At 34.4% G+C, this 25,475-nt stretch overlaps 1 protein-coding gene and 1 non-coding gene across 6 annotated transcripts in view; both read right to left on the bottom strand.

Annotated features, from left to right (window-relative positions):
- Pals1 (protein associated with LIN7 1, MAGUK p55 family member) overlaps window positions 1-25,475 on the bottom strand; it is a 100,101-nt gene that overhangs the window by 63,338 nt on the left and 11,288 nt on the right. For 2 of the 5 annotated variants that reach the window (XM_047538406.1, XM_047538402.1), the window contains exons 2-3: window positions 8,426-8,519; window positions 1,948-2,483 (exon numbers count right to left, since the gene is read on the bottom strand). In XM_047538406.1, the coding sequence (XP_047394362.1) occupies window positions 1,948-2,062 (115 nt within the window). In that variant the 5' untranslated portion in view covers window positions 2,063-2,483; window positions 8,426-8,519. Of the gene's footprint in view, window positions 1-1,947; window positions 2,484-8,425; window positions 8,520-22,118; window positions 22,155-25,475 lie in introns of all 5 variants that reach the window. The other 3 variants (XM_047538404.1, XM_047538403.1, XM_047538405.1) reach the window with 3 other exon arrangements.
- On the bottom strand, window positions 14,584-14,656 carry Trnaa-agc (transfer RNA alanine (anticodon AGC)). Its single transcript has one exon. It is a non-coding gene; the product is annotated as a tRNA-Ala (tRNA).

Below are 25,475 nucleotides of genomic sequence, written 5' to 3'. Positions count from 1 at the left end.
TAAAACAGAAAAGCAGAATCAATCCAGGTTGGATATATTGTACATATTTTCTTCAATAAAGAATATTTACAGAATATTTTAGGGAGGGAGGGAAGGAAAAAAGGAAAGAGAAAGAAAGGAGTGGTGGAAAACAAAAGCTACTAAGAGGCAATTAGGACTTGAGGTATTTTCACTCTAAAAAAAAAAAAAAAAAATCCCTTAGGAAGAAGAACATTAATTCCTTCATGCCTGTAATCCCAGTGGTTTGGGAAGCTGAGAGAGGAGGATATCCAGTTCAAAGTCAGTCTTAGCAAAAGCACGACACTAGCAACTCAGTGAGAACCTGTCTCTAAATAAAATGCAAAACAGGGCTGGGGATGGGGGGCTCAGTGGCTGAGTGCCCCTGAGTTCAACCCCCAGTACCCACCCCCTACCAAAAAAAAATTCCTTCATATAGGGCTGGGGCTGTAACTCTGTGGTAGAGTCCTTGCCTAGTGTGCGCAAGGCCCTATTCTGGGAGCCACAGCTCTGGTCTGGTGAGTGAAGTAAAGGTTCCACTTTTGCAGTATGTATCAACTCCAGATCTGGTGAATTCATACCTTGTTCTACCACTATAAGCTTTGTGTCTTAAACAAGTGATTTAACTGAAGTTCAATTTCTTTATCTCTCAAATGGAGATTACAGAGTCCTGGGTTAACAGGATTACCCTGGTTATTAATATGTGGAATGATGTTTGCTACAGTACTTCATATCGGGCTCAACAGACATTTAAATGAATGGCAACATGATAACAATAACAACAAAACTCTCCTTCCACAAAAAAGTGAAAGCATCTCTGTCACATCTAAAAGTAGTAAACCACTAAGAAATAAAATATTTCATTTAGCCTAGTTAGCCTAGTTTTAAAGGGAGCACGAATAATGTTTAAGGTGGAGTTTTTCAAACTGACTTAGCTTCTAACACTAGTTTCAAGTGACACCAGTATGTGGAGGAAAACTGGGGCAGTAAATTCAATGATCAGTTTGAGATTATTTGTTTGATATCAGTTATCAATTTCCCTATATTCATAATGCCTATTAACATTATATAAACTCAAAGAAGCCCTGGAGTGGGAACTATTTAACTTACTGAAGTTTTCTTAAGACTTTGAGTTAGATGGTCACAGAATTTACATATAAATAAGTAAATCCCGGGCTGGGACTGTGGCTCAGTGGTAGAGCACTTGCCTAGCATGTGTGAGGCACTGGGTTCAATTCTCAGCACCACATAAAAATAAATAAAATAAAGGTATAGTGTCCGCCTACAACTAAAGCACTTTTAAAAAAATAAAAAATATATAAATCCCACAAAACTAGTTTTATTTTTTCATACTATGAAATTTAGAGATAGTATAAGGAATCTGAGTCATATTTATGTGTATGATACCACATGAATAGCACTTGTTTATCTTACTGAGTCATTAAATCAAATACAATTTAAGCTGTATTCATTTTACTACTATTTTGCAAACTTTAATGAAATCAGAAATTCAAACTCTGAAAATTGCTTTTAGTATTCTGATATAAAATTTTGTGAGTCTGATATAAAATATAAGTTTCCAACTTTAAATGTTAGGCCACGTATATAATTTTTTATATCTAAAACATGTTGTATAGCTAGGCATGGTGGTGCATACCTGTAATCCCAGCAACTTGGGAGACTGAAGTAGGACAATCTCAAGTTCAAGGCCAGACTCAGCAACTTAGTGAGACCCTTTCTCAAAATAAAAATAAAAAAGGGATGGGGATGTATGTAGCTCATGGTAGAAGTAAATAATGACGGTTATAAGGTCCTTCCAAGGAAAGAACTGATCTTGTCTGGAATTCAAACTGCCAGTGCTTACATTCTCTTAAGCCTTTGCTCTTTCCTACATCACTCATACTAAGGCATATATAAACCAAAGCAAAACATTTCGCTATGTTTACTTACCTAATATTTTCACAGTATAATGAGGACTTTCTAAGACAATTCCTTCTTCCGTGTCAAATATAGGGTTATCTATTCCAGTCTTCGGAGGAATTTGAGCTAGTTTCTTGAGTCTCATGGAAGAATTAAGGTCAAGTTCTTGCTTTTTCCCTTCTTCCTCTCTCCTAGTCTCATGTCATCCTGCTGTTGTCGAATACCGCTCCAACTGTGCACTTCGTCTTACTGGCATCATCCTGGTGCCCAAATCTCCAGGCAGTCAACAGCCATCTCTCGGTGCTTGTGGTATTCCTCTGGTGATGCAAGACCAACATTTTTACTTCGCTGTCTGATTCCTGTGTAACATGCCCATTCATATGGGATGTTGTCATGGTTATCTATAAAACCTGTTACCACTTTTATAAATCAATTTTTCCTATAAAGCCAATTTCTTGATTTCTGTAGTATAAAATCCATGTTACTTTCAAAAAAAAAGAACACACACAAAAAAAAACTTCTCACATCACATAATAATGCTATGAAAAAGTATCCATGAGGGAAATCTAAGGGGAAAGATGGGGGAGAAAAAGTGTAAGAATTACAATATAAAAGCAGACTTTACATAGCCCACTTTCATTTCCACAAAATACAAAAAATGTCTAGTAAAATATATAATACTATTTTGCTATGTAGATTAAGTACATTCCTTTCGATTTACAGTTAATGCTGAGAAAATCAAAGTGCTTTAAAAAAAGTCACCTCTCAAGAACTTGAAGTACACTATTCAATCTAATGGCTAAGCAAAATGATATAAATGCAAAGTTTAGCAAAGTAGGAAAGTAAAAGCTTTGGGTACTAATTTTATAAAGAATAGTCTGCTTAAAGTATAAAGAAGTATTACATTATCTTTTCAAAGTTGCCTCAACATGCTACTTTATGCTCAATTAAAACACAGGGAATTAGTTAACTGCTAAAGTCTTTGATAGCAATCAATCAGGCACACAGTAGGTCATATTGGTGGCTCCCTTGGAATATAGGCAGTACTGTGAGGAAAACTTAATTCATTTTGGGGAATTTTTGAGATAAAGAAGTCCCCAAATGAGAAACTTCAATTAGTAGCAAAGGTATCTAAGGATTAAACATTATAGTAGAAAAGAACCAGGTAGATTATCTGTCTTTGTAATTGGCCATATTTATAAAAAGAAGTAGAGTTAACTTTTAACCAAGATTCATTTAGAGAAAAATCTATTAGTACTCAAAAAGTATTTGAAGTCATACTGTACAGGAAAAAGAACATTTTAAACTTGGAGACAAGAAAACTAAATTTTCATTTTGACTCTGCCACTTCATGATTTAAGACCAGTTTTTCTGAATTTCAGATTCACTTAAAAAATTTATTCATAGGATTATTCTTAGTTTTAAATAAGATAAGGTATGCAAGTTATAAAGTAAAGATACATATACTAGTTAGTAGTATTAATTTGTTTCTCCTATTTAGGGGCTAGGGTTGTAGCTCAGTGGTAGAGCGCTTTGCCTAGCATGTGTGAGGCACTAGGTTCAATTCTCGGCACCACATAAAAATAATAAAGGTATTATTTACAACTAAAAAAAAATTTTTTAAATTCCCCAACATACTTTCGATAAGAAAATATTTTACAGGATGACACTGGCTTTTCATCAAGACATTCTTGTACATAGTAGGCAGACTGTTTACACATGTGTAAACCCACACATTAATCTAATTAGCCTTCTTTCACTCAAGGCTTTAAAAATATTTATAATAATAAACCTACTACCTCCTTGAGTTGAACATCATTTCAGTAAAGAAATAGTTGGAGCAGAATGCCAACTAAGCAAAAACGGTTTTTAGATGATATTCCTAACATTAGTCAAACTTATTAAAAATATGTCAGGTCACAATGAAAATAGGAACAGAAAACAAACTGCTTAAAACAAACCTACCTAGGTTACCAGGACAACCACGAAAGCCAACAATCAGGAAAACAGAGACAAGTTACATTTGGCACTAAAATTCCATTTTCACAAGAATTCTGCTATAGTCTTCCATTCAAACTTTAGCTTCTTTATTTATAACTATGTTACCTACAAATAAGTGCCTCATTTACCATTAGTTTATATTATTTTTTCATTAAAATGAGAGCTATTAGATTTATGCTATGTGATGCTGAGCTTTATGTTGATTATACAAATGCAAATTCAGCTTATTTAATGGTTTCATTACAAGCAAGCAGAAATTTTTATAGGAGTTACCCTAGTGCTATGCTTAATTTTAATTTTTAAAATCTAGGAGTATACCTATTTCCAGAAAATTAACTCTCAACCTTCTTTATTATAACAATTACTAAATTATTGAAAATCAAACTTAATAATGAATAAAATATTTTAACAACATATATGCTAGTCTATAAAAATTATGACCTTAAATTAAAACTCTTAAAATGTTTAAGAATTTCCTAAAAACTCTTAAGAATATGTGCACATTCACTATACTAAATCATGAGGGAAATTACAGACCATGCAAGAGAGACTAGGCCAGGTGATCTGGGTCAGAATTTTTATGGGTAAACTATTATTATCATGCTTATCTTTCTGGATCTAGTCTTTTACTCTTAGAAAAATATCTGCAACCTGATATTAATCCACTTAAAATTTCATTTTGGTTATCTCTCTTGGTGTTCACAGTACACTGGGAAAAAGAGTAAAAATAAATAAATAAATAAATAAATAATCATTCCCTGTTGGTCTCTCCTCACCAGATTCAAATGTGTTTTGACAGCTATTTTTATACCTCTAGCACTTAGCATAATCATGTCACATAGAAATGCTTAAGAAATATTGTTTAACTAAACTTGGAATGTCACAAATATACAGAGAATATATAAACATCTACAATTTAGTCTGTGGTGAAGAAAGACCGAAAACATAAGGATACATTTTTTTGCTGCTACTTTTCAAGTATAACTAAAAATTAGCCACACAGAGGGGAGGGTCTATTCCAGACAGACAGAATCACATGACCAATAGGAAGGAACAATAAGAAACAATGGCACTATCAGAAATAATAGAATGCAGTAAAGCTGGATGGGACAATGGGAAAATGTCCTATATGAATAACAACAGAAAGGGAAGTAGGAGGGCAGACTGAAAAGTTTTTAGAAACTAAAGAACTTTATTCTGAAAGCAGTTAAGTATCATTAAAGGATTTTAAGAAGGGGATGATAAAATCACATTCAGTTTTATAGAAATATTACTCCCATAGGATAGAGGGTTGACTGAAAGATGGCAATGAGACTAGTTTGAAAATACCTGTAAGAAAAGGGGTCCTGAATGAAGAGTGAAAATGAAGAAAAATTACATTCAAGAAATATGAAGATTATAAATCAATGGAACTCTGTGTCTACTTCATACAGCAGGACAAAAAGAGAAAAGAAAGAGGTAAGGATGAAAAGGAAGTAGTAGTACCAATTATAACAATAGCAACATTTACTGAATACTTCTTTATGTGTCAGAAATACAGTAGTCTGCCCTTATTCAGTTTTGTAGTCTGTGGTTTCACTTTTTTGTGGTTTGTTACTTGTAGCCTAAAAATATGAAATGAAAAATTCCAGAAATAAACAATGTGTACGTTTAAAACTGAATGAATGAATTCTGCGTAGTGTGACGAAATCTTGGACCATCTTGCTTAGTTCTACATAGAATGCAAACTGTTCCTTTGTCCAGCATATCCACACTGTATAGCCATGCTACTCACTCATTAGTCACTATTATACACAAAAGAATAACACAGTATATATAGGGTTGATACTATCCTGGGTTTTAGGCACCTGCTGGGGGGTATCTTAGAATGTATCTCTCAAGGATAAGGAAAGACTACTGCGCAATAAGCATTTCACACAGTATTCATTCATGTAATCTTCATGACAACTTTAGAAGTAAGCCCCAAAATGCACATTTTGAAGATGAGGAATGGGAATTGAAGTAGGCCTAAAGAGGAGATGGAAGAATAAGGAAGGGCCACATGAACAAAGGCAGGGAAGACAAAAGGTAGGCAGGAAAAGTACAAATAAGGCTAGTAAATAACTTATGAAATACCTTAAAACTTACTTCTGAAGACAGCAAGAAAGTCATTAAATGTTTATAAAAGAGGGGTGATTTTTACATAAATTTAACTGAACATTTACCCTTGGTTAAGTACTAGGGTTATAAAGATAAAATCCCTGCCTATAACTCTAGCTACCAAAATTTCCAACAGGGACCTAGAAATTAATGTGTACAGAACTAAACTCCAATTTCCCTCTAATTTGTTCATACTTTCTTTGAACCTATTCCTGTTTCCAATTCTAATTAGTGCTCTAACATCTACGTGGTTACTCAAGACAGCATAATATTTAAGAAAACAGTTTCTAAGCCTAGCATGGGTGCTCAAGCCTGTAATCTCAGGGACTTGGGAGGCTGAGGCAAAAAGATTGCAAGTTGAAGGCCAGTCTTAGCAATTTAGCAAGGCCCGGGGCAACTTAGGGAGAGCCTGTCTCAAAAGAAAAAATAAAAAGAGTTGGGGATGTAGCTTAGCAGTAAAACATTCATCGGTTAAATCCCCAGAACCCAAAAGAAAAAAGAGAAGAAAATGGTTTCCAGAACCAGATTACCTAGGATCTAGTCTTTGTCTATTCTCCTTTTAAGTCTTAGCTCAAATATATCTGTGGAATTCTACAATCCCTAACACATTCTTAATTAAGATAGATTACAACTATTTATATCTTTGTCTTTCTACTCCATTAGACTAGAAAATCCTTGAGGTCAAGACTAGGCTGATTCAACTCGGGATCTAAAAGACAGCCTATGTCCAGGTCAAGCAAAGAGAAGACTTCAGGATATAAACTCAGTCAGTCTGAACTCACGTCCATTACTCTTAACCACTACCCATGGGTTGCTAAGGAGGTGATATCAAGAAATATGACAGAGAATAGAGAAGGAGAATTAGAAGAGAAGAAAAATAAAAGGGAAATAGGGGTTTAGCTCCAGACACTATAAGTCCAAGGTGGCTATAGATCACACAGATTAAATTATCTAATTGACAGGGATCTGTTTTATTCAAATCTATAGCCATGATAACTAGTGAGGAATAAATGCTTAATCACGTATATGAACAAATCATTCCTCTGTTCAGAACCTCTGGTAGTTTTAATACTATCTAGAGAATAAAGTCTAAACTCACAAGATAAATCTAAGTTTTTAACAGTCTTTTACTACTTTCTTGCATGAGACTTTTAATTTAGCCTCCTCATTTATAGCTATACCATAACTTTTTTGTTGTTTCCTGCCCAAATGCCATATGAACAATATCTCCTTTCATTTTCTACCTTCAAGACATACCTCAAGTCCCTAATTTCTTCAAGAAATCTTTCCAGACTTCCTTGGTTAAACCACAAGTTTACCATAAACAATCCAAAAGACTATGTCATGTTCATAAGCTAATTCATGAAGGCTATGAAAGATCCTAAACTTCTTAAAACAAATAGACAAAACAAACCATTATGCTGTGCTCCATAGTTTTTGCATTAATATCATTATAATTTTTAAGCAGGCAATCCACAAATACTCTAGTTTGTTCGTACACACACACACACACACACACACACACTCAATATATATCAATAAAGAGTAAAAGTCCCAGTCCAAAAGGAACTGCACTCTCCCCATCTCTTAAAAAAAAAAAAATCTTGTGTGACAATTCAGAGGCTGGTAAATGACTGAACAAGAGAATTACCTCCTGATGGAATTTACAAGTTACTGGCCTAATTCCCCCCTTTCAACCTTCCAATGGTACATTAGATAAAGGAAAGTTTTCAAAGGCCTACATTGCAAATTCTCATCAGATTTCCTGCTCCCACTCCCAAACAAACATAAAAAAATAAATCTCTACACAGTTCAAAAAGCAAGAAAATAAATTTTCAGGTTGGCAGGCCAAAGCTGTTTCAATGATAACTTCAAACTAGTCGGGGAGAAAGGGCTTTGCTTGCATGAATTGGTTATGGGTAAAAGGAAGTTAAGTTAGTGTCAATAAGTACAAATGAATCAGATGGTGAGGACTGAAATAGTTTAACCAGAACAGGCCCACTGAAAACTCAGTACCAATAAATAGAATCATTTGAGTATGAGCTGGGAAATAAGACAGGTTAGCAGGAAAACAATTTCCAAAAACTCGGTAACTTAATTTTTAGGCAGGGGCAAATGGAAAAGACATATTCCGAATGTATTATTATGTTCACAGTCTATACAACAATCCAGAACTCTTCAAAATTTTTTAAATTCATTCTTCCTCCACTTCTCCAGCAAATAATGCCCCTTGACCAGCAGCTGGGAAGTCTCATTGTAAGTGATCAGCATTCCTCTGACATTCTAAAAGGCTGGACTATTTGTTTCCATAGAAACAGCTTTGTCAGCTAACACAGGATTCAGGCCAAGAATAGTGAAAAGAACTTACATTATGGAAACTGGAAAAAACCTTGTCTACTATCCTTAGTTTCTTTTCCCTGATTTTTCACAAAACTCAGATTAACCAGATTAATTTTCTTACTCTGTAAAATAAAAAAAATCAGATGATTAATCAAGTGTAAAAATCTGTTTTTGAGGGAGAGGGAAAGGAGGGAAAGGTTAATTCCATATGATATCCAATTCTGTTTGCAGAGAACTAAAATGTCTTAGGACAGAGTTATAAAAATTCATCATCATCTCTATATCTAACAGAAAATAATTAAAATTAATGCTGTATATTATTAGTGCTGTTGGAAATGTCAAATGGTGCATTTGTATTGAAAACAGTCTGGCAATTCCTCAAAAAGATAAACAAAGGGAAACCATATGTCCCAGCAATTTCACTCCAGGTAAAAATCAAGAGAAATGAAAACATACTTCTATACATATGCACACAAATTTGTGTAAAATGTCCATAGCAGCACTAGTCATAATAGAAAAGTGGCAAAGATCCAAATGTCCAACTGATAAAGGGATAAATAAAAAGGTATATATTCATACATGAAATATTATTAGGTTAAAAAGAAAGAAAGAAAAAGGTACTGAAACATGCTGCAACCCGAGACGAAACTTGAAAACCAAAGTTAAGTCAATCACAAAGGACCGTACATACTGTATAACTGTGAACTGTACACATGAAATAATGGGGGAGCTGTAAGGTATGTGAATTATATTTCAATAAAGTATTTAAGAAACACAATGAAATACCACTAAAAACAATAAATTGGCACTGGAGAGGATGTAGAGAATCTGGAATCAGAGAGAATTTAAAATGTAGAGCCTGGTTGGCAGTTGCTTAAAAAGTTAAGTGTATGCTTACTGTATGACCTAGCAATTCCACACAAGAGAAATAAAAATATATTTTTATTTGTAAAAATCACAAAGATCTGTAAGAAATATGCATAGCAGTATTATTAATAATACCTTAAAAGTGGACACAGTACCCTTTAAATGGCAAATGGATAAACAAAATATGGGATACTATTTAGCAATGAAAAAGGATGAACTACTGAAATAACATGGAAGATCTCAAAAACAATGCCAGACACAACAGTACATATGGTATGATTCCAATTATATAAATTTTCTAGAAAAAGCAAAACTTGTATTTTTATAGAAAACAATCTGGTGGTTTCCAAGGACTAAGGGTCAGAGCAAAGAATGACTAAAACAGCAAAGGGGATGTTTCATGTCAAAGAACTATTCTAAAATTAGTTTTTAGTGATGAATGTGAAATTACATAAAATTTATTAAAACTAAAATGGGACCCGTGGATATGAAATATATTGAAATATACCTGAATAAAGCTGTTTTATAAAACTCATAAAACTGAACCCTTAAAAGCTGTAAATTTTAGTATGTTATACCTATTCATCTGATTTTAAAAGAAAACAAAACCTCAAACTATACACTTAAAATGACATCCTGTTTCATATAAATCATACATCAGAGAAATAATTTTTAGAAGACCATTGCATATTCCAAAAACCAAGATAAATGCTGACATCTTATAAAAGACCCTGTCATTGTGACAACATAGATAAAACTGGAGAATTCTGTGCTAAGTGAAATAAGTCAGGTAAAATATCACATGTATACATAATCTAAAGTAACTGACTCAAGGGAAGGTCAGAGGGTAAAGGAATGGGAAGATTATGGTCAAAGGGTAAAAATCTCAGGAGGACTATGAGAGGACTATACATATGATCTATCACATATCACAGAGTATTTTCCATTTCAAAAGTACTAAGAGAATAAATTTGAAAAGCTTTCACATTAAAAAAAATGTTAAGTATTTGAGGGGATGGATATGTTAACTAGCTTGATTAATTATTCCATATTGTATTCATAAATCCTAACATCATTTTGTATCCCATAAATACAAATGACTATATACTGTCAACTTATAACTTAAGAAAATATTGAGCTTAAAGAAAAATTTATTCCCAAATCACCTTGGCTTTTCTGAAACATTTTGGATGCCTAGGGTTCTTAACCAGGGTGACTCTGCCTCCCATTCCCATTCCTAGGGAAATTTAATAATGGTTGTACACAATTTTAACTGCCATAACCGGGGAGGGAGGGATGCTACTGGAATCTACTTCGTCTCTACTAAAGACAGAATGCTTAACATGCACAGGACAGCTCCCCACAACAAAAAATTATCCAGTTCAAAATATCAATAATGCCAAACTTGAGAAACTCTGAGTTAAACAAAGCCAACCCGGTATATATTATATTCACTGAAGCATTCAGTCATTCAATATTTAGGATGTTGCTCACACAAGTTTAGTGAAGTTTCCTTGCTGAACATCTAACAGTGGTATTTTAGCTTATTGTGTTTCAAAATTTTTAAGAAATATTGATTTCCAAATAACTAGTTAACAATGAAACAAAGATCCTCAGGTATCATTCAATTCAGAAAGGTATTTAATTTAACCATTAAATGTTCAGGAAGGAATTTGAAGGGTCATCTTCACAATGGATGGGAAAATAAGAGCAGAAACTCTTTCATATTTTATCCTTTAAGTTTTAAAAGTTGAAGAGACAAAAGTTCTGCTCACTTAAATGTTTCGAAAACAAATAAAGTTGTTCATGGTGGCACTCACATGTAGTCCCAGCTACTCTGGGGGTTCCAGCAGGAGAATCACTTGAGCCCAAAAGTTCAAGGCCAGTCTGGGCAATGCAGAGGGACCTTGTCTCAAAGAAACTAACAACAACAACAAAAAAAAAAAAACCCTTTAATCGGATTCATTCCTCTTATTTAGAAATGACAAAGGAAGATCCAGAAATTTTAAGTCATTTGCCAAAATTATACAAATACTTAGAGGCAGAGATATTTTTTTTAAAAGCCAATAAGGTAATGATCACCAACAGAATAGTTATAAAACAAAGGGAATAAAAACAACTGCCAAATAAATTACTTTACACTGCCTATTGGGGTCTGAGGAAGAAAGCAAACACGCTTTCAGTAACATATTCCAATAAATGATGGCAGTACCCATCAATTGCTTACAATCTGGCTGAAAGGCAAAACACATAAATGACAGTTACATTAAGAATGGCACAAAGAAAAACTAAAAACAGATTTAGACGAAACATTGAAGGTCATAAATGACCATTTTAACACTCTCTATCATGAATACTGTTATGTACTTTAAATCTGATTAATCCTCAAATAAAACTATATGTTTAAATACTATTAATATCCCAGACAAGTAAGGAGGCAGGTTTAAGGAAGCAAAGTGGTACACAGAATCTCAAAATAAACATTCAACAATTATAGAAGGTACTTAAATGATTGCATGACTATATAAAGGGCTTCATGTCCATTAAACCATATAACCCTTTACTATCTTTATTATACTAATTTTAAAGTAATTATTATCCTTATTTTACAGAGAACAAAAGCAGGGTGATCAATTTTAAAGGTCTGAGTGATCAGTGATAAGGTAGTGGTAGTAAGAAAGTGAAAATGCAGCAGCAGCAGTTGGCAGGCAATGGTGCCAAGCATTTCCCATATATTCTCTCATCTAACCCTTCCAACTCCTCAATTAATTTCAGTTTACAGATGAGGTTAAGTGCTGGGTATGATGGTACATGCCTGTAATCCCAGGGACTCAGGAGGCTGAGGCAGGAGGATCTCAAGTTCAAAGCCAGCCTCACTTAGTGAGGCCCTATCTCAAAATTTAAAAAAAAAAGGATGGGAATGTGGCTCAGGGTTTAAGTGCCCCTGGGTTCAATCCCCAGTATATCTCTGTCTCACACCACACAAAAAGAAAGAAAGATAGATGAGGTTGTTTCTCAAGGTCAGAATTCTAAGTGGCAGAGCCAAGACTCATCTCAAGTCTGAATGACCCAACGGTAAGATAAAGAAAAAAAACTTCTACTGATCATTAAGATTAATTCTCAGTAAGATTCTCAGTTTAGTTTTTGGTACCATTCTAAAATTTTTTTAGGAAAAAATTATTTAAAGGATAAAATTCCATGAAAAAAAAATCACAGATCCAAATATCCAATAACATCTTGCTTTTTCTTTTAATTTTTTTATTTGTTCTAATTAGTTATACATTATAGTAGGATGCATTTATGCATATTAATATATCATTCATAAATGGCATATAATTTCTCATTACTCTTCTTGCTTTTTTAACACTTAAAATTTAACTTTACGGGGAACAATGGGGCTTCACGCTGGCTCATCCTTCACAAAATCTGAACAGTAGTACTATGCAATGTAAGAAACAGTGAGGGAACAAAAGATCATGATTCTTTGTCTCCCTTACCCCACAACCCATGCTTGAGATGTATGCAACCACTGTACCACTAAAGTATATCCTCAGTCCCCATGATATTTTTCTTTTTTAAAACCAGATAATTGGGGTCCCTATATACTATGTGTATTAAAGTAAAATATTTTGTTTTTAAGCAGTGTAAGTTTTGTATTTGTTCATATCAAACACAAAGTTCAAGGTCTTTGGAGATATTAAAGATCACACTCATGGCTGCAATTGGTTAGAAGCCAAATAGTACCAAAGGTATCAATGGTTGGTTACTTGAACTGCCCCATTATCACCTTCAACTCCTCAGTAATAAAGATTTAATGCACCCAAAGGTTAGCAAAGTTTATGAACAATATATTAGTACTAAAGGTAATTTATAACATTTTTGAATTGCCTAGAAATGAATTTTAAAACATGGTTTAAAATGACTGCATAGTGACTTTCCACATATGGCTACTAATAAGAATATATAAGGCCTAGTTGGAGAGTTAAAGCAGTCTAGATAAGAACAGGGCCAATGTAAGAGATAGAAGATAAAGCCAGAGTTGACTCTGACTGCTAAGCTAAATTATTAGAATTTTCTCCTGCAAGCAATGGGAGACAACAGGTTTCTGAAAGTTAAATCTACACTGTAACCAGAGTTGACTAGAGGAAAAGTAAACAAAGCAGCCAAAAAAGACAATGTTTTAATATTTTACACATGGGAAGATAAAAGTAATAGTGAAAGGAATACACATTGTTTCAAACTATTTATTAGAAAGGATAATTTGACAGGACTTGGAAACCAGGAAATATAATGTTCTATCTATATATCTATATGCATACAAATAGATAACATATATATACACACATAAATATAATTCTAAAGTACTCAGTATAACAACTGAATCTGTGAAAATTATGCAACCTTAAAATAGGAAAATCCAGAAAATCAGATCTCTACTCTCACCCCCAGGGTGGCAGGAGAATGGGGATAAGAATTGGAAAGGAGATAGTTAATTTCATTTTTAAAGTATTGTATTTAGGGACTAGGGATATAGCTCAGTTGGTAGAGTGCTTGTCTCACATGCACAAGGCCCTTGGTTCAATCCCCAGCACCACCCAAAAAAAAAAAAAGAAAAAGTGATAAAGCATTGCATTTAAAGTGGGAGTTTTAGCAGGCATTTAATTGCTAGACAGGACACTAAGGAGACAGGACAGATATTCTCATTTTCCAAATAGTACAGAAAAAGTTAAGTCACATGACTAGAATAGGATATAAACTAAAATCCAGATGGGTGAACCCTTATGTGAATCCATAGTACTAAGTTACACTTCTATAAAATGATTTCCTGCTCATTACATGCTTCCTTTAAAAAATCACATAATTACATCATTTCTTTTGCCTTTAAATATGATCAATCATTTCTTTAAATGATTCATACTATATGTTAATAGGCTACATGTTTATTTTAGCACCTGATTGCAATAACATCTATTGCTCGTTCACTAAAAACTGAGTAAACCAAGTAGCAGACACGATCAAGTGGAGAAATGAAAATGTGAACTTTCCTATGGAACATGAAAAGTGAATAAGCTATCAACATTCCAGTTTCCTAGTGATACTATTTTTAACAATAAACCATTAATTTGTATCTTGAAAAATGAATATCCTGAAAGTACAACAGAACTGCCTGTTAGAGAAATTAGCTATCCTCCTGGTGTAAAATTTAAGTAGCTTGAAAATCATACCTATAATATCCCTAAATACATTATAACTAATTGTATTAACTGACATCAATTCTACCTGATAATCTCTCTCTCACTCTCTTTTTTTTTTTTTTTTTGGTGGTACTGGGGATTAAACCCAGGGCCTTGTGCATGCTAGGCAAGTACTCTACCAACTGAGCTATATCCCCAGCCCCTGATAATATCTCAATATACCCTAGCTTCTTTGTTCTCATGCCACTACCTTAATCATATAGACATTATTTCTTGCATGGATTTTTTTTTTTACAAATTGCTTAACTAGTCTTGCCAACCTCGATCTCTCTCTCTCTCTCTATCATTTTATATACTATAGCCAGCCATATTAACATTCCTGAAGCACCCCTATTGCCATGGCAATATTTCAAGTTTTTGTTGCTTTTTCCTTTTGCAAACTACTATTTACCAAAGGTTTACTGTGTACCATCCATTCACTGAGTTAAGCACCTGGCATGAATTATCTCACATAACCCTCAACATAGTCCTCTGTTCACTTCTGTATGTTGGCTTAGCAAAATATGTGATTTGCCCAATGTCAAAAGCTAAATGGCACATCTGGTCCTGGAGTGTGTTTACTGCACTTTAACATTATTCTGTAGGAGAAATTTCAAATTCCTTAGTCTGATGTTCATATGGCTCCTTTTGACTTAGTCCTAGAATACTCTTTCACTTTATTTCTCCCTCCCCTATCTCTCAAATCAAACCACATTTGCTATTTTCCATACTAGCCCTGCAATTTCCTACCTCCACAGCTTTCATATATTATTCTATACCCAGAAAAACATTCTCTCCATTTCTTTAATATGTTAAATTTTCCTCCTCCAGTGTCTTATAAAATCTTCTTTAAACCCACCTGTTCACAACCACAATCTACCCTTCCTGTATACTTAAATATCTCTTCACCGTACCATTTATTTTCTACCTCGAAATCACAATGTTTACTAGTTTTATCCACGCAAGTAGACTGCAAGCCCTCTGGGGCTTAATTTGTGTCTAATTCATATCTAATAAGCTTATACTATGTGCAAAATAATAGTTCCCCCTTATCCATGTTTTTACTTTCTGAAGTTTTGGTTACCCACAGTCAATAAGAAGGGTTAACTATAGTATAAGATATGTTAAGGGAAACAGAAACAGAGATCACATTCATATAACTTTTATTACAGTATACCATAATTTTTTATTTCATTATTATTATTGTTAATCTCCTACTATGCCTAATTTATAAACTAATCTTTATCACAGGTATGCATATATAGGAAAAACCAATATTTATAGTGCCTGATATTATCCACCATTTTGGGTATACACTGTGGATCTTAGAACATGTCACCAAGGAGGGACTACCGTGCTACAAATATTTTTCTGAATGAAAATCTTTTTGCTCGAAGAATGACTTTTTGTGGGGGAGAGGGGAAGTTTCTGACTATAATTGTTCTCATTCTAATTTTACACACATAGTTAAATAAACATGGTCTGCTGAGGGATGGTAAGCTGGTCATAAAACTTAAAATACGGGCTGGGGAGATAGCTCAGTCGGTAGCACAAGGCCCTGGGTTTGATCCTCAGCACCAAAAAAAAAAAAAAAAAAAAAAAAAACTTAAAATACATTCAAAGGTTGAATATTGTTTAACAGAGATATGCACATGAGAGGTTGAGTTATGGCCATTCTTCTTCGATCAAACATGTACTTTCCTTTAAAGCAATGAAGAGCTGATTCCCAGCACAACAAAAATAAATGATGAGGAAGAACAACTGCTTTTGTTTAAATGTCTCTTCTGGAGACAATATTCCCAAGACTGGAAGAACCCACAAAATCAGCAAAATGAACTGAAGGTTAAAGTAGAAGAGCCTTAAGGTTAAATCTATTTATGAAACATAGATATTCCTAAATTAATATGAAGTAGAAGTGCATTTAAAGGATCATACTGACTGAATTAGAAATGTGTCTATTCCCCCCACCTCAAAAAAATAGTCCATTATTTTTTACATTTCTTACTTTGGCCTAAACTAACCCAAGACCATAGCAAACAGAAACAGAGTATACATATACAGAAATAGGTTATATGACTGGGAGTGTATCTCAGTGGCAGAATACATGACTAGTAAATGTAAGGCACCAGGTTCAATTCCAAACACCAGAAAGAGAAAAAAGGAAGTAAAAAAGAAATAGGGGATATATTTGTGACAATGTTAAAAGTTAAAACCACACATACCTATTTTCTTTTCAAAGGAAAGAATCACTAAATAATATCAAGGCAGGAGTCGGAAATCATGCAAGTTTAAGGTTACACGTCGAGCCTCCTACCTATTATCAATATCTTTTCCATACTACTTACAGACAGAGCCTCAGAACGACCTATTGATGTCTCTGATTTAATAATCAAATTTTAAAGCACTTATTTTCTGTACTACTTACTTTGTGATTAATATGTCCTATGTGGCATTGTCATATATTATTTTTTGCATATGAGTACCAACCTTATCTACTAGTAGTTGCATATGAGTAACAACCTCAATCTACTACTTGTGGCTCGGCTCTTCCAGCCCCTGCACAGTGCTGTGTATGCTCACATTATAAACCTGGTACCTGATGCATTAAATCTGAATGAGTAAACAATGGGTGGGGGACATAACTATTACTTCAAATATTTAATAACCCAAGGAGAGTAATGTCTTCAAATTCATTAATGACAATAAGGAAGTAAACTGATACAATTAATCACTAGCATGGTAATAACAATGTTTTTTAATTACTTTATATACTCCGACACTGATACTTCAGTCTTGTCTGTACAACTGTGTGACACACAACTACATATCCTTTTCACAAAATTGCTTTTACTCAGTTATTTTCATCTTGAATTTACCTCATTTCTAGCAACATGCATGTGAGCAACATGCATAGAACAGACCACATGCATGTTATACATATATATACACACATATACATATGTATGTATATGCTACTTCCTGTGACTTTTTCAATCACAGTTAATATCTGCTGACCATATTCTATGAAAGATGAAAAGTAACTCTCTTAAATTTACCTCATCCAATAAGTTTATTTCAATTCCTTGTGAAAATACTAACATATGCCCACATTCTCTGGTAGAAGAATCAATATTCAACTAATCAGGTAATCTATCATTTTCTTCTTTGTGTTATATGTGGGATAGCTTTTGAAGCACTCCATCTTCCTTTCTCTATTGGATATTTCTCTCTGCTCAGATTCATTCATCATCCTTCTCTATCTACTCCAAATTCTAAAAGGCTGCTTTCAAAGACTTTGTAATCTATGTTCTCTTATCTTACAGAGGAAGTACCCATCTACTATGGGACATACTCACTGGAAGAAAGGAAAAAGCAATTGGGTTCTTCATTCTCCCAGCTTCCTCTTGTGGTCTGGCAAAGGTTAAGTTCCTTTAAGGTCACAGTTCCAATCAAGTGGACCAACTTCTATAGTTACAGCTCTAGGTAAATTATAGTAACCATTCTCCCTTGTTCTTTCAGGATTGAGCTTAATAGGCTTCCTGCTGTTGCTAAGCCTAGGCTGGTTCAGGGTCCTTTGTTAAGTCCCTTATCATCACCTACACCTTTGTGAACAGTCTTTTCATTAAACTCTTCCATTACTGGGGTTGAGTTTACCATCAGTTTACTGCATGGAATCTAACAGAACCAGGCTCTAACATGAAATTGTTCTCTCAACATATAGCATCATTTCTTGGAGCCATCATTTCTTAACCCTCTCCTGGGGAAATTTTCCTCGCACATTCCCCTCTTCCTGAGAGTCCTCCAAGAACTTTCCTGAGAAAAAGGGTATATGAGGTAAAATTTTTGAGATGTTGATTTACTTGGTAATAGAAAGATAACATCCTTGAGATATGCTTTTGCTTCCTTGCCCCCCTATTTGAATTTCTCATCTTTTTTTGGGGGTGGGGGGTGGGGAGTGATGCTGGCAGTTAAACCCAGGATCCTGTACATGCTAGGCAAGCACTCCACCACAGAGCTATATACCCTGACTTCTGGCTATCTTTTGTTGTATGTCTCAAGTAAATATTTATAGTGAAATGGCCCTCTACTTTCAACTAGAGAATAAGAAAAATGGTTGCAAAAATAGTTATTTTGGTATAAGGCTTTGTGTGTCTGTGTGAGTGATCAATAAAGTTCACCCATACTGGAAACTATACAGGGAAACAGATGTTATATATTGTAGATTTTTTTATAAATGTATTTTTAGTCTTTAGGGTTTAAATATACATATTTTAGTTGCAGGTGGACACAATACCTTTATTTTATTTTTATGTGGTGCAGAGGATCGAACCCAGGGCCTCACGAGTGCTAGGCCAGCACACTACCACCAAGCCACAACCCTAGCCAGGTACTGTTAATTCTATAAAACAATACAATGTTTTGGGAGGGCAATTTTGAAATACCTACCAAATATTAAAAGAAACCACTGACAGGTTGGGCATGACAGCACATGCCCGTAATCCCAGTGACCTAGGAAGCTGAGGCAGGAGCATCACAATTCAAAGCCAGACTCAAAATAAAAAATTAAAAAATTAAATAAAACAAATGAAAGGGACTGAGAATGTAGCTCAGTGATAAAAGTGCCTCTGGGTTCAATCCCTAGTACCTTCCCGAGTCAATAAAATAAAATAAACCACTGATCAATTCCTTTTCTAGAAATCTGTATAATGTATTTTTATAAGGATATCCACTATACCATTGTTTATAATATCAAGGAGGAAGGCATCAATAGGATATTGGGTAAATACAGAAAGTCTATATAATGGAATGCTGTGTAGTGTTAAGGTTTTCACTATCAACAGCTAACTTGGTAGCTATTAGCCAAATGTGGATATTGAGCAGATGAAATGTAGCTAGAATAATTGAAGAACTGAAGTTTAAATTTTATTTAATTTTAACTAATTTAACAAATGATACTTTATTCCATTATTAGAAAACTTAAATATTTTTGGAATAATTTGGATGAGTTCACTTTTTCAATTATAAATATAATAAAATCTAAATATAGATCAAGCATTATCATATTTAATGAGGGATAGGTTCTGAGAAATGCTTCATGAGGCAATTTTATTGTGTGACCATCACAGAGTATACTTACACAAACCTAGATGATATATATCATTTCAATGTGGCTCTGGGCTCAGTGGTAGAGCACCTGCATACCATGTACAAGGCCCGGGATTTAATCCCCAGCACCTAAAATAATAGTAATAATCATAATAAAATAAACCTCATCATGGCCTTTTGATGCACTCACCATACATACAATAAACATGAGATGCATGAGTCTACTGCCAGTCTAAGATATACTATTTTACAGTAAACTTTTTTATAAGTAGAAGGATATACATTAAAATAAAAATTAAAAATATAGTACACCATAGCAAATACATAACAGGTAACAGCTGTTTATTCTCATTAACCAGCTACTATGCACTGTGTGTAATTGTACATGCTATACTTTCATATAACTGGTAAAACGATTTGTTTATATTAGTATCACACAAATTCATGAATAATGGGTTGTGTTACAATGTTACAACATCACTAGATGATAAGAATTTTTCAGCTCCATTACAATTTTATGGGATTATTGTAATATGTGATTTATACTAACCAAAACATTGCTATGTGGCACATGACAATATTTCTTTTTTTTTTTCTTTTTGGTACTAGGGACTACAGTGCCAAAGTACTGATGAGGTCAATCCCTAATCCTAAAGGGGGAAAAAAAGATGCAAATTATCTCATTATTTTTTATATTTAATATATGTTGAAAAGTAATTTTGATACATTGCATTAAATAAATATATTATTAAAATTAACTTCACCTGCATTTACTTTTGCGGGGAAAAGGGTCAAAGGACCAAACCAGGGCCTTACACATCTAGGGCCTACCAAAACCATGTGTTAGCACACATCTAGCATTGAGCTCTGCATCCAACTCTTTACTTTTTTTTAAGTAGTTACAGCATGAAGCACTATATGAACTGACATTAAACAAAAGGAAGCAAAAAAAAGCAAACTTTAGAATAGTATTTGTATATAATTCACATTGACAAATGCATTTTAAATGTTGTAAAGGCAATAACAAAAATTTTGGAAGAATATGCACCTTTAATTAAAATCCCTGAAAAATGAGAATGCCAGATCTCATTAGTATCTATTTTCCAACTTGTGTATTATTTCGATAGCTCACACAAAAAAGAAAGTGTTGCTGCCACAACTTTGTGAAAAAACACAAAGGCATTACTTTTTAAAAATGAACACACAAACTTAAATTACAAGGAAATCACTAACACTTTAAAATATGTCAGGGCTGGGGGGTGTGACTGGTGGCAGGGTGCCAAGTGAGGCATTGGGTTTGATATTCAGAACTACAAAAATAATTTAATTTCAGGTTCATGATTCTGACTGTATTTATTCTTTTATCATGTGAATAACTCACACTGACAAAGAATCCTAAATACCCAACTCATACAGCTTTTTTTGTTCTCAATGTATTTCTTACAAATATTTTCCTCCCAATCTCCCAATTATTTTTCCCAATACGCGTTTCTAAAGTTTTGGACCTCTAAAAAAGCCTTACAAGATATTCCAACTTCTCGTTACAGCTTACTAGAGCAAAAATATGCTCCAAAGGTCCGCAGATTAGTAGATGATTACCTCTACCTAGATGGCTTATTGGTATGCAAATAAAAAACAGGCAGGGAAATGGGAAATGCTTTGTCACTGATGAAATACAAAATAACTATTTTAGAGTTAGAACAAGAATATTAGAGAATACTAAGCAAAATTAAAACTAATAAAGATTTATATCTGAAGTTACCTATAAATTAGACTGAGCAGGGGCAATGTAGGGCTGTGCCACCAGAACAGGAAAGGGAAAGAATCTGACAAGGAAGACTGATGAGAATGCAAATGTCACCAAGTTTAGAATCCAATGAACTTTTATACCGTGGTACTGTGATCACTGAGGATATGAATAATGTTATGTCCTTGACCAGATTTAAAGGGGAGGAAAACATGTGGGGATATCCTCAATAACAAGAGACAAGAATAAAAAGTCAATGTACAAAGGTTACTAAACTGTAAATCCTTTATGTTTAAAAAAAAAAGGGGGAGGGATAACTAAACTACATTTTCATTCAACAGTGAAAGTACTCACTTGGCACAAAAAACCTGGCCCAAGAAAAAAAAAAAAAAAGCTCCCAAGGCAATCTTTATACTTAGAAACTTAAAATCTAGCATGGAAATCAAATTAGTAAATAACAACAAAACCCAATTCAATTGTAATACTGTTTGATAAGAGCTGTACTAGAACTGTAGAAAATGCCCCAAGGGTTACCTGCAGAGGAAGAGTATCCTATAAGTCGGCCTTATAAAAACTGTAAGGCCTAAGAGATAGGAAAGACATTTATTATGAAAAAGAAAAAAATATACAAATATATTATTTACATTGGTAAAATTCATGCTTTATCTAACATAAGATTTAAATCACCACAGTAAACTTAACTCTGAAACTATGTCATTTACATGTAAAGAGCAGGCTGGGGTGGAGATCAGGGGCAGAGCACTTACCTAGCATGGGTGAAGCCCTGGATTCAATCCCCAGTACTACGAAAAAAGAAAAAAAGGGAAAAAAAAGTGCAGTGAAAACAACCTAATAACAAAACACTCAGCATAATGCTTGAGAGTCAAACAGAAACTGATAAAGCTGACTAGAATTTTATCTTGCTACACAAGTAGTAGTTTAAAGTAAGGCAGCAAACTGCTTTCCCACATTGATTTTCACTATTATTTCAGAGATGAAAAAGGTTGACCTCAATATACAATTACTATTATTCATCACTCAGACTACGACAACAAATTCCACACTTCTATAAAATTACTAAATCAAAAATTTTATAATCATACAATCTATTTAAGACATCTAAATCCAACAGCTCATCACTACTATTACAGTTTGGATAGAGGTATACCTCAAAAGCTTCTGCATTAATGCAGGATTGTTTGGAAATGAAACCATCAGATTGTGAGATATGTAACCTAATCAGTTCATCCTAGTTGAAAGAACTGATTGGGTGGTAACTGTAGGCAGGTGTGACACAGCTAGAAGAGTGCTCACTGGGCTTATGGAAGGGTTCACCTTTCCTGATACCTCCTCTCCTCTCCCTGCTTCCTGGCTACCATGGTGTAAGAGCTTTCCTCCACCATGCCCTTCCCCAACATCCTGTCTCATTTTGAACCCAGAGCAAGGGTCAGCCATCTGTGGATTAAGACCTCTGAAACCATGAGCCCTAAATAAACTTTTCCTCTTCTAACTTGTTATTGTTAGGTATTCTGGTCACAGAGACATAAGGTTAACTACCTCATTCACAAACCAGATTTGTTTTCTATCCATCTCTTATCTAATATTTATGATGTGCTTAATATACACCAGATACTATGCCTACCATCTTTTTTTGCTGCTGTTGTTACTGGGGGATTGAACCCAAGGGTGCTGTACCATGGAGGTACATCCCCAGTCCTTTTTATTTATTTGAGGCAGGGTCTCCCTAAGTTGCTGAGACTGATCTTGAACTTGCAATTCTCCTGCCTCGGCCTCCCAAACTGATAGGATTACAAGCATGGGCCACTACACCCAGCTTATGCCTACCATTCTTGATGCAACATCTCAATAAATTCTCAAAGAAGTCCTACTGTACTAGGCAGTACTAACTCTCTCCATTCTGCAGATAAGAAGTCAAGCTTTGAAAATTAATTTTCCCAGAGTCGCACACAATTCTAGAAGGCATTTCAGCAAAGTGTGACAGCCTCTCTATAGCCTATACAGTCACTACAAGTGTACTACAATGCCTCATGGTATGTGCCTGTGAAAAGCAAGATAAAGCCATTAGCAAATTCACTCTGGTAAGTTTATGTCTTTGTAGAAAATTTAATCTAAAACTAATGAAAGTTAGGTCTTTGCCAGGGATGGTGGCACATATCTGTAATACTAGCTACTCAGGTGACTGAGGAAGATCACTTGAGCTCATGAGTTCAAGACCAACCTAGGGAACAGAGTGGGTCCCCATTCTGCTATGAAAGAAAGGGAGGGAGGAAGAAAGAAAGGGAAAGAGGAAAGGAAAGAAAAAGAAAGTTAGATTTCCTCCCAATTCAATTTACTTACAGCAAACCCAGAATAAACAGAACTGTTTTAGTCTCAAATTCTCAACTTCCCAGAGGTGACTAAGATACAACAGCCTCTGATATTAAGCTCACAATCAAAGCTAAAGTTCTGGGCTGGAACATAGCACAGTGGTAGAGCTCTTGCCTTGCATGCATAAGGTCTTGATTTCAATCCTTAGTATCTTAAAAAAAAAAAAAAAAAGTACAAAGCTAAAATTTAAACAAACAAATGATAAAACTACAAACTAGAACCAAGCACAAAGTATGTGTCAATCTGATCTTCTTTTCACTCTCAATACTTTGGACACCAAATGTGTGGATCCCTCTTCCTCATACTAACTCATCTCCAATCCTGCAAACAGCAATTCTCCCATTAATGTTCATAATTTACTAGAATGGCTCAGGAACTCAAGAAGGTACTTACTTACTGTTACTGGTTTATTATAAAGGATATAACTCAGGAATGGCCAGATGGAAGAGATACACAGAAGAATTTTTGGTGGGGGGGGTGGGGGTGCTTCTTCTATGTATACCACCCTCTCAGTTCCTGATATATGTACTAACCCAAAAGATCTCTAAACACAATTGTTTAGAGTCTTTTCTGGTAGTCTTCATTTCACAAGTATGATGGATTAAATCACTGGCCATTGGTGACTAACTACCCTAACTTCTTTTACCTCCCCAGAAGTAAGGGATGGGACTCAAAGTTCTAACCTCTAATCATACCTTGATCCTTCTGGCTCCCAACCTGAAGTTATCTAGGGCCCAGGCAAGAAGCACCTCACCTTGCAACAAAAGATACTCTTATCACTCCTGTCACTAGAGAAATTCCAAGGGACTTAGAAACTCCATGTTAGGAACAGGGACAAAGATCAAACATATTTCTTATTGCATCACAACCACATTAAACATTAAGATACTAAGATTAAAAAGTTATAGCTCCCACCCTTAAGGAGGTTATTTACAATTTAACTGCTCAATATTCTTCACTTTAATTCAAGTATATTTTAAACACTACGTCAAAGATGATTTTCTTCAAAATGATTCTAATCTTATCAAGAAGACCATGTTAAACAAAGTCCTTGAGGTATGCAATAATACCAAGTAGAAAACAAGGGCCTGGGGTAAAATAAACTGAATTCTAATCCTGCTATCACTTACGATGGGACTTTGGGTAAAATACTCTTGAGTCTCAATTTCCTTGCAAAAGGTATAATACTGATAAAGACTTTAAAATGTCATCAGTAATCTTAAGAAATATATACAAAGAATACAGCATAGTGTTTAACACAGAGATGAAGCAAGGGATACAATTCTGGAAAAGAATTAGGAGGAAGCAAAATGTACTGGGAGTTGATCAAATGAACTAACAATATTGCTCTAAAATTTAATATAAAAGGATAAGGTATAAAGTATAAAAAGATAAGATTTTTTTAAAGATGCCTACAAAAAACTATTGTTTCCTTTTGTCAATTTCTAAGTATCTATTGATTACCCTTAAGTAAATCATTCTGAAAAACATTTGCAGGTCACTTGTATAGGTCCTAGATGAATCCCCTGGTTCAAGGATCTGCACCTATTTTCATGAACACATCTCCTGCAACAACATATATATATATACACACAACTGTGTTGTGTGTTTCAAGAGGAAGGGCCCAAATGACAATCACATTCACAAAATAATCTCTCTCTCTTTTTTTTTTTTTTTTTTGATGTGGGGTGGGGTACAAGGAATTGAACTCCAGGGGCAGTTGACCACTGAGTCAC

This window comes from Sciurus carolinensis, chromosome 2, assembly GCF_902686445.1.
Source record: "Sciurus carolinensis chromosome 2, mSciCar1.2, whole genome shotgun sequence".
NCBI classification, from domain to species: Eukaryota; Metazoa; Chordata; class Mammalia; order Rodentia; family Sciuridae; genus Sciurus; species Sciurus carolinensis.
This window is presented reverse-complemented; position numbering and strand designations above follow the sequence as displayed.